Here is a 14985-nt window from a genome sequence, read left to right as displayed (position 1 = left end):
TGTCACAACGAAAAACTGATGATTGATGCTTCTCATCTCTCTCCATTCCTATCTGTCTGTCCCTATCTATCCCTCTCTCTGACTCTCTTTCTGTCCCTGTAAAAAAAAAAAAAAGACGGTTTCTGCAAAGGAAGAACCCTGTAACACACACATGCACAGTGGGTTCATGGTATCATGGCCAGAGGTTACTGCCCTGCCAGCTCACACGCAGACTTGCTCTCCTTCCTAGCCGTGGTTCCCTCTACTCCCCAGTTCTCTCTATGAGCTCCAGTCAACTTGTTTCCCAATGGGCCCTCAGAATTTTCATCTCTAGGGTCCTTGCCCATGCCTACCCCACCCTACTCCCTTCCTCGAAGTTAATCTGAATTCACTGATCCTGCAAGGCCTATCTTAAGTCACCTCTTTTGTGAAGGCTTTTCCAGAATACCTTCTCTCTTCTCAAACTTCATGTGCTTTTTGGGTCCAGTAGATGATGCCCAACCAAGATGGCACCATGCATCCTCCCTAGGTCAGCTCCTCTAATCCTCACAACTCTCCTCCATGGAGACAGCAGGAGAAAATGGCAGCCCCAGGGCCCCCAGCGGAAGCGTGGTGGAGCAGTTTTCAAACCCCAGTCCGCTGACTCCAAAGCCCACCCTGTACCCCGGAGCCCTGCCCACCCGGCATTCCCACAAGGCACTTGCTTCGTATCCACTTATGTCACCATCAGAGGTGTTACAGGCATGGCCTCTGGAGTCAAGTTCAAATCTTGACTGCATCATTTGCTAGCCGAAAACTGTGGGTAACTGATTGAACTTCTCTGGACCGCAGTTTCCACATCTATAGAATGGAGACGATAATAATAGGACTGTTGTGAGGATGAAAGGAGAGAATACAAGTAAGTCTTGGCACAGTGCCCGGCATGTGATAGCTGCTTGATCAGGGTTAATGCTCACTATCATATCGTTTGGGTACTGCATTGCACATCTCCTCCAGGGGGTTCTGAGCCTGTGTCTGAGCCCCCCACTTTGCCCACACGATGCCTGCTTCATGATAGGTGCTTGGCAAATGAGAATTAAGTTCATGGTGATGGTGATGCTGACTCCACAGCTGGTGTTTCTACTGGAAACCCAGCAAGCTGCCAATTGGTACTCGCCTCTCCAAGGACATCCAGCTTGAAGTCTAAATGACCTCTTCCAGGGCTGGGCTGAAGGCAGGAGCTTCAGTTTCTTAGCAGCTTGTTCCCAAAGAGCATTTGGCCTCCTTTCAAACTAGTGTACTCTAGATTTTGGAGTCTACTCTCAATATCCTACTCTGCCTGTCCTCGGTCCCATTAAACGTGTCGATTGGGATCATGGATAACCGCCTGGCAGAAGGTTACCAGGTGTGTATTTCTGGTAGGGAGGCCAAGAGGCTGGCACAGGTAGTCATGCCTCCTGATGGATCAGCTTCCTAAGGGGACTGGAGAGAGAGAAGCTTCTGGATAATAAAACTTATTGGCCCTGGCTGGTTGGCTCAGTGGTAGAGAGTTGGCCCAGCATGTGGAAGTCCTGGGTTCAATTCCCGGTCAGGGCACACAGGAGAAGCATCTGCTTCTCCACCACTCCCCCTACCCCTTCTCTCTCTCTTTCTCTCTCTCTCTCTTATTCTCCCACAACTATGGCTCAATTGGTTTGAGCAAGTTGGCCCCAGGTGCTGAGGATGGCTCCACGGCCTCATTTTAGGCACTAAAATAGCTCGGTTGCTGAGAACAGAGCAATGGCCCCAGATGGGCAGAGCATTGCTCGGTAGGGGGCTTGCCAAGTTGATTCCGGTCAGAGCTCATGTGGTAGTTTGTCTCTCTGCGTCCCCTCCTCTCACTTAATAAAAAAAGAAAAGAAAGAAAGAAAAAGAAACCTCTTGAGATACTACAGTTCTTTTGTTATTTCTTCCACATTATTGGAAAACTCTAAAAAATGTATTGCCTCCTTCCCTCTCTTCTTAAGCAGAACGTATCAAACACAGCAACTGACCTTGGCTACTGTTGCCTGTGTGCTTTTGTCTTTAGGAGCTTGTTAAATCCTGCCAGCAATCCATGGGGGCCAGGTCATTGTCTCCTCCTCACAGATGAGGAAGCTGCGGCTCAAGGAACTAATCCCAATGCCAACCTTCTTCTCCTAAATAGAAGCTGCCAAATGGTATTCCCCCCAAGGACATCTGGCTTGAGGTCTAAATGACCTCCCCCGGGGCTGGGCAGAAGGCCAGAGCTTTCGCTTTCACCTCTGCAGTCTGGCAAAATGAAACCTTTTCTTGGCAACACCAAAGTCCATAGCTGCGCTTCAGGAACAATACCATTGATGTGCCTAGAGCCATCTGCCCCTACACTCAGTGGCCCCAGATTCACAGGCTTGGTCAGTAATTGTTTTAGTCATCTCTCCCTCTCTTTTGCCTTCCTGCCAAGAGCAGCTACCCGAGCTTTATTCCTGATCAGCTTCTGGTTCTGAGAAGAAGAGGCTGGTGTATTGCTAGAACCATGTCTAAAATAAGAGAGTTGTGGCATTGGCTTGGATGCTCGGGTTGTTTGGTTTTGTTTCCTCAGCTGTGTTTTGGATAAGGATAGCCCTTCCTTCACTCAATGGCCCACAGTTAAGCAGGAGAACTGCTAAGAGGCTAGGGGTGACATCTTTGGAGTCAGACACACCTGGGTTAAGTCCTGGCTCTCTCAGTTTGCAGGGCAAAGTACCTACCTTCTGCCCGTCTCTATTTCCTCATCACTAAACTTATCTGTCTTCTTGGGAGTATTCCAAGAGGATTCAAGGAGACCGTCCATGACCACGCTTAGCCCCATGCTAGTCCTCAGTAGGTTGCAGCTTTATTTTTATTTCTGAAACTTGAAGCATGATTGAACTCTGATCCCCCATTCATTCGTTCCCCCAAATATTTATTTACTGCGCATCTCTACGTGCCTGGTTTCCTTATCTGCAAAGTGAGAATAAGAATACTACTTATCTAGCTGGGGGTGTGAGGACTTAAGGAGGACATATAAGTGAAGTGCCCAGAAACTGTGCAAGGTATAAAATAAGTGTGACACAAATATTTCCCACCCTCATTCCTATTACCAGTGTGCGACTTAGACTCTAGGGATAAAGACATAAACAGGCCTGACCTGTGGTGGCGCAGTCGATAAAACATCGACCTGGAACGCTGAGGTCGCCGGTTCAAAACACTGGGCTTGCCTGGTCAAGGCACATATGGGAGTTGATGCTTCCAGCTCCTCCCCCCCTTCTCTCTCTGTCTCTCTCTCTCTCTCTCTCTCTCTCTCTCTCTCTCACTCTCTCTCCTCTCTAAAAATTAATAAAAGTAAAAAATAAAAAATAAAAATTTTATACCTGTTCTTTAATTTAGGCCTTTAAAAAAAAAAAGACATAAAACGGAATGAGCCTTGACTTATAGATCTTTCAGACTCTTTCCTCCTTATCTTAGCCATGGGTAAAAGAGCCAACAATGCGTCATCACTGTCTATGTAAGATGGATTGATGGGTCAGACAGGGTGGCTCTTAGGGACCTGCCAGCTGAGCTCTGCACTGAGGGCCTTCCGAGGTGAGCGCTGCCATTGGGGCTTAGCACCTGCACAGACTCACCACATTTGGGTCATTTCCTCCCTGAACAGGATTCAGCTGGCCGACCCCTGGTGACCAAAGGAAACTGTGATTGTGGCCCCTTGGTCACCTTGGGAATGAAGGTCATTGGGGTTCTCGTCGTCTTCACCTCCTGCTGTAAGTAGTGAGTTCTGAGGCGCTGTCCTCCTGTCTGTGCGTCTGGGTCTTTGGGGTGAGCTCTCCTGAGGTGGCATCAGGTGAGGGGAAATCAGGTGTCACCCAAAAGAGAATCAGGAGTGGAACAGGCTTCTTCCAAAGTCCCTGCTTCTGTTTCTTCTGAAAAATGGGTTGATCCCACATTGGAATCTCCTAGAACTTCTGGGAAATCACAGGTTGCAGTCATTTGCCAAGAAAGAGGGCATTAGACTGCTTTACCGCCACACCCCCTTCAGGGGTCTTCCCTTTGGATGCTAGTTGCCTTTATTTCAAGTCCTGTGGCTTTCGGAACAAAACTGCAGACATCTATCTGGCTAATTTGGGAAAATTGTTTTCAATAGAGAGGCATTCTTGTGGTGACTTATGGAATAACTGGTAATTATAAGTCATCACTACCAGGAGATCAGATGGCATATCTCTGGAAAGTTAAAGAATGGGCTAGGAAACAGTGTTAGTTCAGTTGGAAAACTCCTTGATTCTTTGATTAGTTGAGTAGAGCTTCATCTAAATCCATTTTTCTATCCATGTCAGCTGCGGACATTTACTTGGAAGTGTTCCTTACAAGTAAAAATTGTTGGGTCCGTGAGTACTTGTCACTTAAAAAAAAAAATGGATTGAGGTGATCATTTCTGCCTCTTAAATATTTTGTTTCTTCTGTGAGATGGTAAATGCCTTGTGATATTTGTAGGGGCCGGCATTTCTGGCTTTGAACTTTTTCCTTTAATGTTGAACATCAGACCTGAGGGAGTACCTGCCCAGGGTGGTGGTTTTTACTTTGGGGGAAGACAGTAGTTGACAATATTGATTAGCAATGAACTAGCTGTGTGATGTGGTAGAATTGATCCTATCATCTTCCCCATAAATGGGTGATGAGGCCAGTGCGCTGATGCACCATGCTTAGGGGTCCCCGATACCCCGAATGCAATGCACTTGACTTAGGGATCACCAAAGCAGCATGGCTCTTGTTGCATTTTTTTCTTCTTCTTGATTTTGTCCTTGGCAGTGATGGCCCCCACCCACAGCAGCTTCTGGCAGTTTCAAAGGATGGTCAAGCACATCACAGGGCGGAGCGCCTTCTTCTCGTATTATGGCTATGGCTGCTACTGTGGGCTTGGGGGCAAAGGGACCCCCATGGATGACACTGACAGGTGCGTGCAGAGGCTCTGAGGCCTCCTGTTAATCATTTGCATTGAAATCCATGTTTGAAGAGAGGGAGTGTATCGGGACTCTTGCGTTGCAAGTAACAGAAACCAATTCAGGTGAACATGAGAGAAAACCGGAATGGGAATTGGAGGGGCGTGTCTCGAGGAATCCAAGACCAGGGCTGACTGCCTGACTGTGTGCCCTGTGCAGCCACTTTGAAATTCTTCTGTATTCATTTTGCACCAGGCCTTGCAGATGATGTCGTCAGTCCTGCACTGAGCTCTAGGAACATTTCCATTCTCGTGGCAAACGCGGTCTCCTCTTAGTTCCCCAGTGTTTAGGGTTATAGGTGCAATAAGACCAACCCGCTGTCTCCCTGTCCTAACTCTGTATGCCAGGAGAAAGAATTCAAGTGGCCCAGCTGGGAAAAGTCATCCATCTGGGTGAGGTCACATGACACACATCTGGCTGCCAGGCCTGCTCCAAGGATGGGGGCTGGGGAGGCATGAGTTTCTAGAGAAAGTTCTGGAAGTTGGTGTAATCTGGCAAGGGGCTGAGAGGTAGAAAACAGACGAGTGTGCGAGCCATTTCATTGGAAGAAATAAGAAACAAAATGTTCTTTGTCACTTCAAACCTAGCCAGGATAAAAATATCCCCACAGTGGGTCCTGAGGTATCACTCCTAGAGCTTGATTCTGGTAGGTTGGGCTCATGAGACATGGAATGTTCCAGCTGAAAGGACCCAGGGCCCTGGCGGGGACCTGACTCTGATGAAAAGCCCATCGTGTGCCATGCACTGGGATTGGCGATTTGCACGCAGGACATACTTTAATCCTCACAGCGAGTGGCTGGGGTAGTGTTACCAGCCCCATTTTACAGGCAACAATAGTGAGGACACATGAAGCCCAAGTGGTAAAGCCCAAAGACAGGCAGCAAGTAGGTGGGAAAGTCCAGATTTGAACAAGAATTTACCTGTTTTAAAACCTGCCCCTTTGATGCTCTGAGCCTCCCCCTGTCCAAGTTCAGAGGCAGATGAGAAAGTTCACACTATCAGCTGAGGATGACAGGTGGCAGAGGGCCGGCTTGTGGACATGGATGTGAAGGGTGAGACACTGAAGCGTCTGGGCCAGGGCATCGGCCAGAAGCATTTTCTGTTCCGGGTTTTAGAGTCTAGCCCCAGTTCCAACATCCCTGTCCTGATCCACTGGTTAAAGAAATGAGCCGAGGCTGTCCCCCAGCTGCTTTCTCCCGGGGAATGTTCTTCCTTCCTGCCACACCCTCACCCCATCCCTGGGTACTCTGAGCAAGCACCACAAGAGCAAGAACTAAAGAATCCTATGTTTTTGCTGATAACCATCTTCTTAGAGACTATCATGGTGCTTGGCATATAGTAGGTGCTCAGTAAAAAGGCATTGGCCAGTTAGCTCAGTCAGTTAGAGCATCATCCCAAAACACCAAGGTTGTGGGTTCGATCCTCGATCAGAGCATGTATGGAAAGCAATCAATGAATGCACACCTAAATGGAACAACAAATGAATGCTTCTCTCTCTCAAAGCAATCAATAAAAAAAAAAGTCCTTAAGTAAATGAATGAGTACACAGACATGAAGTGGAGTAGGGGTGGGGTGGGGTCTATCATTTTACAGCTATGTACTTTTGGGAAATTCACATCCGAGTCCCACTTCCTCCCCATGAAATGGGGACAGTGATCACACTTCATAGGGTTACTTTGAGGAGCTAATGAATTAGGTATTGGACAGGGCTCACTAAATGTTACTGCTTATTTATTATATTTTTACTATTGTCATTTTTTACCTCCCTACCTTCAGCACCTCCTCATCCAGGGGAGGAGGCAGGTGAGTCCTTCCCCCTCGAGGTGCCCCGGCTGACTCCCCGGGCGCCCACAGTGAAACCCTCTCCCCTCTGGTCCGGCCCCCAGGTGCTGCCTGGCCCACGACTGCTGCTACGAGAAGGTGAAGCAGCTGGGCTGCCAGCCCGTGCTGAACAGCTATCAGTTCCACGTCGTCAACGGCACCGTGGTCTGTGAGTAGCCTCCCTGTGGGGACATGTCCTTGAACCTGACCCTTCCCTGAAGGTCTGCCTCCTCGTGGGCCCAGAGAACATTTAGGGCATGAGGTTTTTCCAAGGGTTTTGGGGTTGGTGAACAGCAGGTCCGAGAACCAGCGCTTCCTGGGGGGTCCGTGCTCTGTCTCTCCCTGCCATTCCTGCCCGCGGCTGTGCCCAGCGCCCGCGGGGAGCACGGAGCCGGTGTGTGTAGTATGTGCTCAATAAATAGTTGTTGACTAGAGATTACATTGGATTTTGCAACTTCACTTGGCAACTTGCTGCTGAGAACCTTCCTCCCTTTTTCTGTCGTGCGTTGTTAACGAAGCAGCTCAGCCGTCTTCCAGTTGAACAAATATTTGGTGAGGGCGACTCCATGCCGAGCACTGGGATAGGTGCCACGGGGACATAAAAGTCAATAGGAGGGGACAGAGAGGGGAACTCATGTGTCATTGAGGCCATTCAAGGAAGAGGGCCAAGGACAAGGGCGGGCAAGTACTGCGTGTCCAGGTTGCCAGGGCGTGGGTGTGGGTAGAGCAAATTCAGTGAGAGCAGCACACGTGAGACCTGGGCCAGGCCTCCTTGTGAATGCCACTCATTCCAGCGGAGTCGGTAGTTTGACCTTCCTTAGGAGTGTGTGACTCGCCTCCTCCTTGGGTCCCATGACAGGCCTTTAAAGTGGGTATATTCTCCCCATTATTGAGGAGGACCCTGAGGCTCAGAGAGGTTAAGTGAGATGGCCAAGGTCACACAGCCAGAGAAAGAAAAGTTGGGATTCGGACTCAGGTCATCTGACCCCAGGCTGGTGTGTGTGCCTCACACCGCCCTCTCCACTGGCAGGGGCTGTCGGGAAGGTGACGGGGTGCACTTCGGTGGAGGACTCACACAAGCTCAAGTCTCACTGTCTGCAGAACACTCATTAGGATGCTCAGCCCTGGCCCAGGGGGCAAAGAGAGGCAGATGGAGTTCATTCCTCTGCGGTGCGCCAGATCTTTCTGTCCTAGCTCTGTGTACCCTGCGAAGAGGCCCAGAGGGAGCACTGCTTCGGAGTTGGGCAGAGCTGAGTCCGAATCCCAGCTTCACCCTTCTAGCTGGACAGTTGCAAGACCGCCTGGGCCTTAGGCTCCTCCCCTGTAAAAAGGAGATAATAATATGCACTTCGTGAGTGCTGTGGGGATTGACTTAAGGAACCCAACTAGAGGCCCTGGCCCATAGCAGGTGCTTAGGTAATGCCCTTCCTTTTAGAAGTTGAGATTGCTTTTTTTCGTCTAAGTTGGCTTTTCCCCTTTGCTTTGTGGGCAGGCACTGGGATTTTCTTTTGTACTATTGAGAGATTTCTTTGGAACATTTACTCTGCACTTGCACCTCCTTGAGCCGAAGTCATGACCCCCTTACAGCATACATGCTCCCTTACCCCCTCCATCTGCAGAGCTGCCCTGCAAGGGTTAAGTGCCTCCCCAGCCTCCAGTGAAATCCTGCACCCAAGCCCGGGTTGCCTAGCAACCAGTGGCTGCTCTGGGATGCAGTTGGTGAGCAGGGAAGGGAAAGGAGAAAACAGCTTGGTCTGTCCACATCTCTAAGTGTCACTGGGGAATCAATGCAGAGAAAGGCCCGTAACCCGAGCCCCGGGGCCAATTTGCCTGGTGAGGAAGGCTGCCCTCGGGCCACCGGGGAAGTTGTTATGCCTCCTTTGAGTGGGCTTACATAAGGACTTGGCATTTGCCAGGGACTGTAAGATCATCCCGTGGTGACAGCCCCCTCCACCCACGCGTGCATGCATATGTTGTGTGGGGAGGAACCTGGTCGTGGGAGGCAGAGGGACCGGGTTGCAGCCGATGGGGACTTCTCCCTCTGCCAAAGGGGAAAGGTGAGCCCGGGAACCACTGGAACCTGTTGTTTGCAGAGATCTTCCTCCTTTACCACTGAATTTATTTCTAACAACACTTCTCCTCGCTAACACCTCACCATTTTTCTCTCCTAGCTTTTGCCTCCAGGTTGGAGTTGTTTTGTATACTTTTGTATCAACGTCCTTCGCCAAATAGAGTGTGAGTTCTGGGAGAGTGGATAACAAGCCTGTCTTGTTCGGGGGCCCTTGTTCTCAGAGCCCATGGAGAAGGATGCCTCTGGAGCTATGCAGTGGGGGGTCTGCTCACTCAGATCCTAGCCATAGGCCAGGCCCATGGTAGGAACTCAATACAGTACCTGTTTGTTTGATGGGGGAGTGAATGAAAAAAAAAACTCATTAAATAGTCTACGCAAGTGTCCTTATCCCCATTGGAACAGGCCTGGAGAGAAGGACCCGAGATCCCCGGGTGCGTGGGCAGCAGCAGGTCTGGACCGAGACCCTGGCTTCCTGTTTCCTGGGATGGGGTTCCCTTCACTGCCCCGGAGGGCGTGTCAGTCCAGCCAGGGAGGCGGCAGCAGCAGGTAGCAGTGGTGTGTTTACTGCGTGCTCAGAGCTGACGCTCTGCAGCCCCAGACGGACTCCCTGCTCAGAAGGAGTTTGTGATTAAGGAGGAAGACAGGTCATAAAATACTCAGAAGTAAAGCTACATTCAGATAGTGACAAGTGCTACAAAGTATCTTAAGCAAGGCAACGAGGTAAAGAATGAGGAAGGCCGGGGAGGGAAGGATGGCTACTTCAGGTGGCTGAGGAAAGCCTCTCTAAGGAGGTGGCATTTGGCCAGCATGGTGGGAGCAGAGGGGACAGGGAGAAGGGGAGACAAGGTTGGACCTTGGACAGGGACAAGTCCTGCAGGCCTGGGAGGACAGGGTCAGGAGCTCACCTTCCCTGTCAATTGCCCGGGATGCTGTTGGATCCTTTGTGGCAGGGAGTGATGTGCACGAATTTTGCTTTAGAGAGAGCACTGCCCTGGCCGGTTGGCTCAGCGGTAGAGCGTCGGCCTGGTGTGCGGGGGACCTGGGTTCGATTCCCGGCCAGGGCACATAGGAGAAGCGCCCATTTGCTTCTCCACCCCCCCCTCCTTCCTCTCTGTCTCTCTCTTCCCCTCCCGCAGCCAAGGCTCCATTGGAGCAAAGATGGCCCGGGCGCTGGGGATGGCTCCTTGGCCTCTGCCCCAGGCGCTAGAGTGGCTCTGGTCGCGGCAGAGGGGCAGAGCATCGCCCCCTGGTGGGCAGAGTGTCGCCCCTGGTGGGCGTGCCAGGTGGATCCCAGTCGGGCGCATGCGGGAGTCTGTCTGACTGTCTCTCCCCGTTTCCAGCTTCAGAAAAACACACACACACACACACAAAAGAGAGAGCACTGTGGCCACTGCAGAGAAGTTGGGGAGCAAGGGAAGAAAGAGGGGGAACAGTTAGCAGGCTGTTTCAGTAGCACTGGGGAGAACCCACCACAGCTGGGGTCTGGGTGACGGCGTGTGGAGAGAAGTGTCAGGTGCTGGGTGTGTTGGAGGTGAACTGACAAGCCCTGCAGATGGCTTAGACGTGCAGCAGGAAGGCGGGAGGGGCTGACGCCGAGGTTCTCGGCCTGAGCAGCCGGGGATAATGGGGTCATCTGGGCTCGTGCAGAGGGGGAGGAGCTGACCATGAAGACACAACAAGAGCTTGTCATGAGCCACGTGGGGTTTGAGATGCCTATCAGACGCCAAGAAAGAAGTCAAGAAGACAGGAGCATATTAGAGTCTCGAGCTCAAGGGAGACGCCTGGGCTGGTATGAGAACGGGAGAGTCATCAGAGCTCAGGTAGCTAAAGCCCTGGGCCTGAGCAAGAGCACCCGCGGAGAGAATTCAGAGCCAGGACAGAGGCCTGGGGTGCAGGCAGAGGCCCAGCGGGCAATCCGGGCTGGCCTTAGGCAGGAACGCCGAGCTGCTTTGTCTCAGTTGCGGAAGTGTATTTCTATTTTTCATGCCTCAGTTTCCCCACTAGTAAGTTGGAAGGTGCAAGATCTGGATTTAGGCTTGCGTTGACAGGCTGGTTCCCGAAGATGGCCTTTCTTGGCTGAGGGCTATCTTGTCATCCAGGCCATGAGGACGGGCCTGGTCCACCCAGGGCTGTGGGAGGCCAGTGGGAGGGCAACCCCAGTTACAGACCATGGCCCCCAGTCAGCTCCAGAGGGTGGGGGGCTGGGCAGGCTCTTAGAAGCAGAACTGAATGTCAGGAGAGAATTATACTCCACGTGTTGGAAAGGATGGAAGACAAAAGAAAAAGGGGAAGGGGGCATGAGAGAAAGGAAGAGGAAGTTGGAGACTTGAGGTGGCAGAAAGGAGAGATGGGGAAGAAGAAGAGAGGGCCGCAGCAGGGGAGAGTGTCTCACCTCAGGTTTCCAGAGAGACGGCACATGGTGAGTGGCAGCACGTGGCGCCAGCCCTCCTGGGGGAGAGTGAGGTTGGTGGGGTGGGGCCCTGTGCCCAAGTAGCTCTCCACTCCCTGACCAGCCATAGACCCAGTGGGGCCCTGAAGAAGGCAGAGGCTGCCCAGGGACAGAAGCAAGGGGAGCGCTGGGCACAGCCGGGGTGACAGGCCCGGACGTGGTGTGGACGGGGCTCACAAGGGAGTCCCTGCGAGTGCTGGGGCTTGTTGGAGCTTGAAGGATTTTCACAGATGGGGAAGAGGAGGTGTGGGGGCAAAGGTGGCAGGAACAGTGGGAGCAGCAGGAACTGAGAACCAGAGATGGGAACATCCCCGACACAGTCCATCATGAGGGTGAACGGGGAGGTGGGGCTGAAGCTCTGGGTGGGTGTCCACATGTCTGAGAACTGACGTCCTCAGGGAGATGTGGGAGGACAGCTCCTGCAGGAACTGCGGGCCTCGGAGAGGGAGCAAGGCAAACACACAGAAGATAGCCAGCACTGGGTTCCACCTAGGCCTAGGAGGAGTCTTCTTTGTCCCACATGTGAACAAGCTAAGCGCACACATCATAGTAACAGCACACTGTGTGCCAGGCGCACCCGCTACTCCCTTGGTCAACAACACGAGAGTCCTCATTACCCTATGAAGATGACACTGTTATTTATTGTTGACAGTATTATTTTTATCACCATTTTATCAATATAAGGAAAGATACTAAAGCTAACTTGCCCAAACTCAACAAATAAACCAGAGAGTTGGCTGCCTCCCTTTCTCACTCCCAACCCTCAAAAAAGAGTGGAACTAGATGGAGTTATCTCAAAAGAGGAAGTTGTGCCTTAGGCCTCTCTCTCTCTCTCTCTCTCTTTCACACACACACACACACACACACACACACACACACACACACACACACACACGGCACTACAGCTCTGACTACTAAATAAAAGATCTCCATCTAGTGGTGATTCAGCCAAAGAGCAAACACTTGATCCCAAAGGCCCCTGGAGGCTTCATTTATTTATTCGACTTTTTCTTGAGCATTAACGATGTGCCGGCATTTATTCTGCATGCAGGGGACACTGTGATGGACAAGACAGATAAAGTCTCTACCTCACAGAGTTCACACTCCATTGAGGAGAGACAGAAACAAGCAAAGCAAAAAAAAAATAAGAGAAGTACCAGCTGTAAAAGCATAGCGAATGAAACAAACAGAGAAGTAAGGAGGCTGGCTGGAGGGAGCCTCAGGCCCGAGGCCAGGGAGAGCCGCTCCCACCAGGGCGAATCTGACCAAGAGCCAAAGGGTGAGGTGGACCAAGCTACCTGAAGGTCCTGGAGAGAACTGTTTTAGACAAAGAGGACAGTGACCCCAAAGATCCTGTAACAAGACAGAGCAAGACACGTGACATTAAGAGGCTGGGGTGTCTGGGGAGGAGGGAAGGTGGTGGAGTGAGGGACAATGAGGATGGAGAGGTTGGCGAGGGCCAGAGCGTGGCAAGCCTGCTTTGGAGTCCGTGGCAAGGATTTGAGATGTTTTCCCCAAATAGCGGGAACCCACAGCAGGGCTTTAAGCGGGAGAGTAAACCTAATCCAGGTGACATTTGAAGAAGGTCTCCATTCTATAGCGAGGAAGAGCTGGTGATGACAAGGGTCAGGGTGGCGGCTCAGAAGATGGAGAGAAGAGGGCAGAGCTCGAAATATTTTAAGCAGAGAGAAATTGATGGAACTTGCCGGTGGACTGGATGTGAAAAGTCAGAGGAGGGGAGGGATCAAGGTTGGCTGCTAGTTTTCTGCTTCGAGTGGGAGGTGGTGACATTTACTGAGCTGAGAGTGTGGCTGAGGGACAGGCTTGGTGGGCGGAGGGAGCACTTACATCATGAACTCCCTTTTTGGGCATCTTTAGTTGTTGATGCCTGAGACATTTGTGTGATATGTCAGGCAAGTGGTTGGAAGTATGAGATGAGTTCTGTGGAAATGGGTCCCGTTACCCTGGCCCAGGTGCTACCTGGGCACACTAACTCAGGGCGCCCCTCCATGCAGCCCACACTCCCCCCACTTCTCTTGTTTTCTGCTCCTTATGCCAGTGCCTGTGACATGCCGAGGTGTGATCCAGCCTGGGGGACAAAGGAAGAGGAATCCAAATTACTTTCTTTTTCTGTGTTCAACCCCTGAGCCCTTGCAGCGAGCTCTCTGTTTTCCCAAACCTTAGAACCAAACCGTGGGAGTGAGCTGGGAGCTCCTTGTAACCCTCTGTCTCTCTGCAGGTGACTGTGCCCCCAGTCCTGGTGTCGGTTGCCTCTGTGGGCTGAGAGCCTGTGAGTGTGACAGACGCTCTGCGTACTGCTTCCGAGAGAGCCTGCCCACCTATGAGAAAAACTTCAAGCAGTTCTTCTTGACTCGGCCCCGGTGTGGCAGGCACAAACTCCAGTGCTAGGAAGGCCACGGATCCCCTGGTCGGTCAGCGTCACTCTCGGATCACTTCCGGGAAGCCCTCTCCCATCGTCCCTACAGGCTCCTGTTCATGCAGCTTACCCACCAGCATTTGGCCAGGGGTACTCCATTGTCACTCAGCATCAGAGGGCTGGAGATCAAAAACAAAATCCCGGCATCCTGTGGAGGGAGACAGGCCATAATTATGTATGGAAATCAGCGACACATTCCCATCGCAGGAAGCGTGGGGAGCAACAGAACAAGGTGACGGGGTGGGGAAATGTTTCCAACCTCCATTCCAGAAAGTTTCCAGGAGAGAAGTAGCCCCAGGATCTTCCCTAAACTCTCCCTCCACCCCCACCCCAAATCAGGTTGCAGGGTGAACTTGGGAATGGTCCTACAATCCAGCTCAAGCTGTGAACAAAGCAGCCACCTGGAGGCCAAGGTCGTGGTGCGCACACTGTGGACCTGAGAGGCGCACTCGGAGGTTGTTTCTCACTTGCTCGAGTTCTGCCTTCTGCAAACCCACCAGTGGGAGGAAACTGATGCTATTTCCACCTCTCGGGAGACAGAGCATGAGAACACCAGCGCCCACTGCTGCCACGTGGATGTGCTGGTCAGGGTGATGTGGAAGACACGGAGGAAGAGGGCATGGGGGAGGGAATCAGAGGCACCCCAAAATTTCCATCCAAATTTAGAAACTCCTGGTTACATCAGATATAAATTCTATTCAATATCAAAGTGACCCAATCTGGGTAGACCCTGGTCTTTATAATGTCCAGCTGGTATGGCAGATTGCAAAAGTGGTCACAATTGTTCTTACCTCTCTGTATCCTCACCTCTCATGATGTGACACTCAGCTTTTCCCATCAAGAGGTAGAGTATTTTCCCCAACCCTGGAATCTGAGCTCTGAACTGGCCTTATACGACTAGTGTTAATCAATAGGATGTAGTGGGAGTGATGGTCTACTAGTTCCCCAGTCTAGGCTTTAGGAGGTCTAGTGTATTCAACTCTCTCTCAGGATACCTGCCTCCACCGTGAGCAAAAGCCTGGGCCAGCCTGCTGGAGGATGGGGGCCCACCTTGGTCAGAGTCATTCAGCCCAAGTTGTCTCAGCCAAGACCTCAGACATGTGAGAATGCTCGGCGAAGATCAGTGAAGCCAACTCATAGTTGACCACAGACACATGAGAGAACCTAGCCAAGACCACAACAACCTCCCGGCTGAGCCCAGCCTTAACTGCCAATTTGCAGAATTGTGAACTAAGTAAAG

The 14985-nt window shown here is 51.5% G+C and overlaps 2 protein-coding genes across 4 annotated transcripts in view; one reads left to right on the top strand and one right to left on the bottom strand.

Annotated features, from left to right (window-relative positions):
- The window catches only part of UBXN10 (UBX domain protein 10), a 22809-nt gene extending 21794 nt beyond the window's left edge, over positions 1-1015 (bottom strand). Inside the window, exon 1 of the mRNA XM_066375284.1 lies at positions 936-1015. The gene's annotated coding sequence lies outside the window, so the exon portion shown is untranslated. The remainder of the gene's footprint in view (positions 1-935) is intronic.
- The window catches only part of PLA2G2C (phospholipase A2 group IIC), an 18418-nt gene extending 3433 nt beyond the window's left edge, over positions 1-14985 (top strand). Inside the window, exons 2-6 of one of the 3 annotated variants that reach the window (XR_010750200.1) lie at positions 3629-3734; positions 4777-4921; positions 6854-6957; positions 13548-13977; positions 14085-14985. Coding sequence is in view for 1 of the 3 variants with exons in the window: in XM_066375285.1 (XP_066231382.1) it covers positions 3629-3734; positions 4777-4921; positions 6854-6957; positions 13548-13717 (525 nt within the window). In the remaining 2 variants the exon portion in view is untranslated. Of the gene's footprint in view, positions 1-3628; positions 3735-4776; positions 4922-6853; positions 6958-10236; positions 11279-13547 lie in introns of those variants that run through there. The other 2 variants (XM_066375285.1, XR_010750201.1) reach the window with 2 other exon arrangements.

The sequence above is a fragment of the Saccopteryx leptura genome, chromosome 3 (assembly GCF_036850995.1).
Source record: "Saccopteryx leptura isolate mSacLep1 chromosome 3, mSacLep1_pri_phased_curated, whole genome shotgun sequence".
NCBI classification, from domain to species: Eukaryota; Metazoa; Chordata; class Mammalia; order Chiroptera; family Emballonuridae; genus Saccopteryx; species Saccopteryx leptura.
The sequence above is the reverse complement of the archived record's forward strand: the minus strand, read 5'-3'. Positions and strand labels throughout refer to the sequence as shown.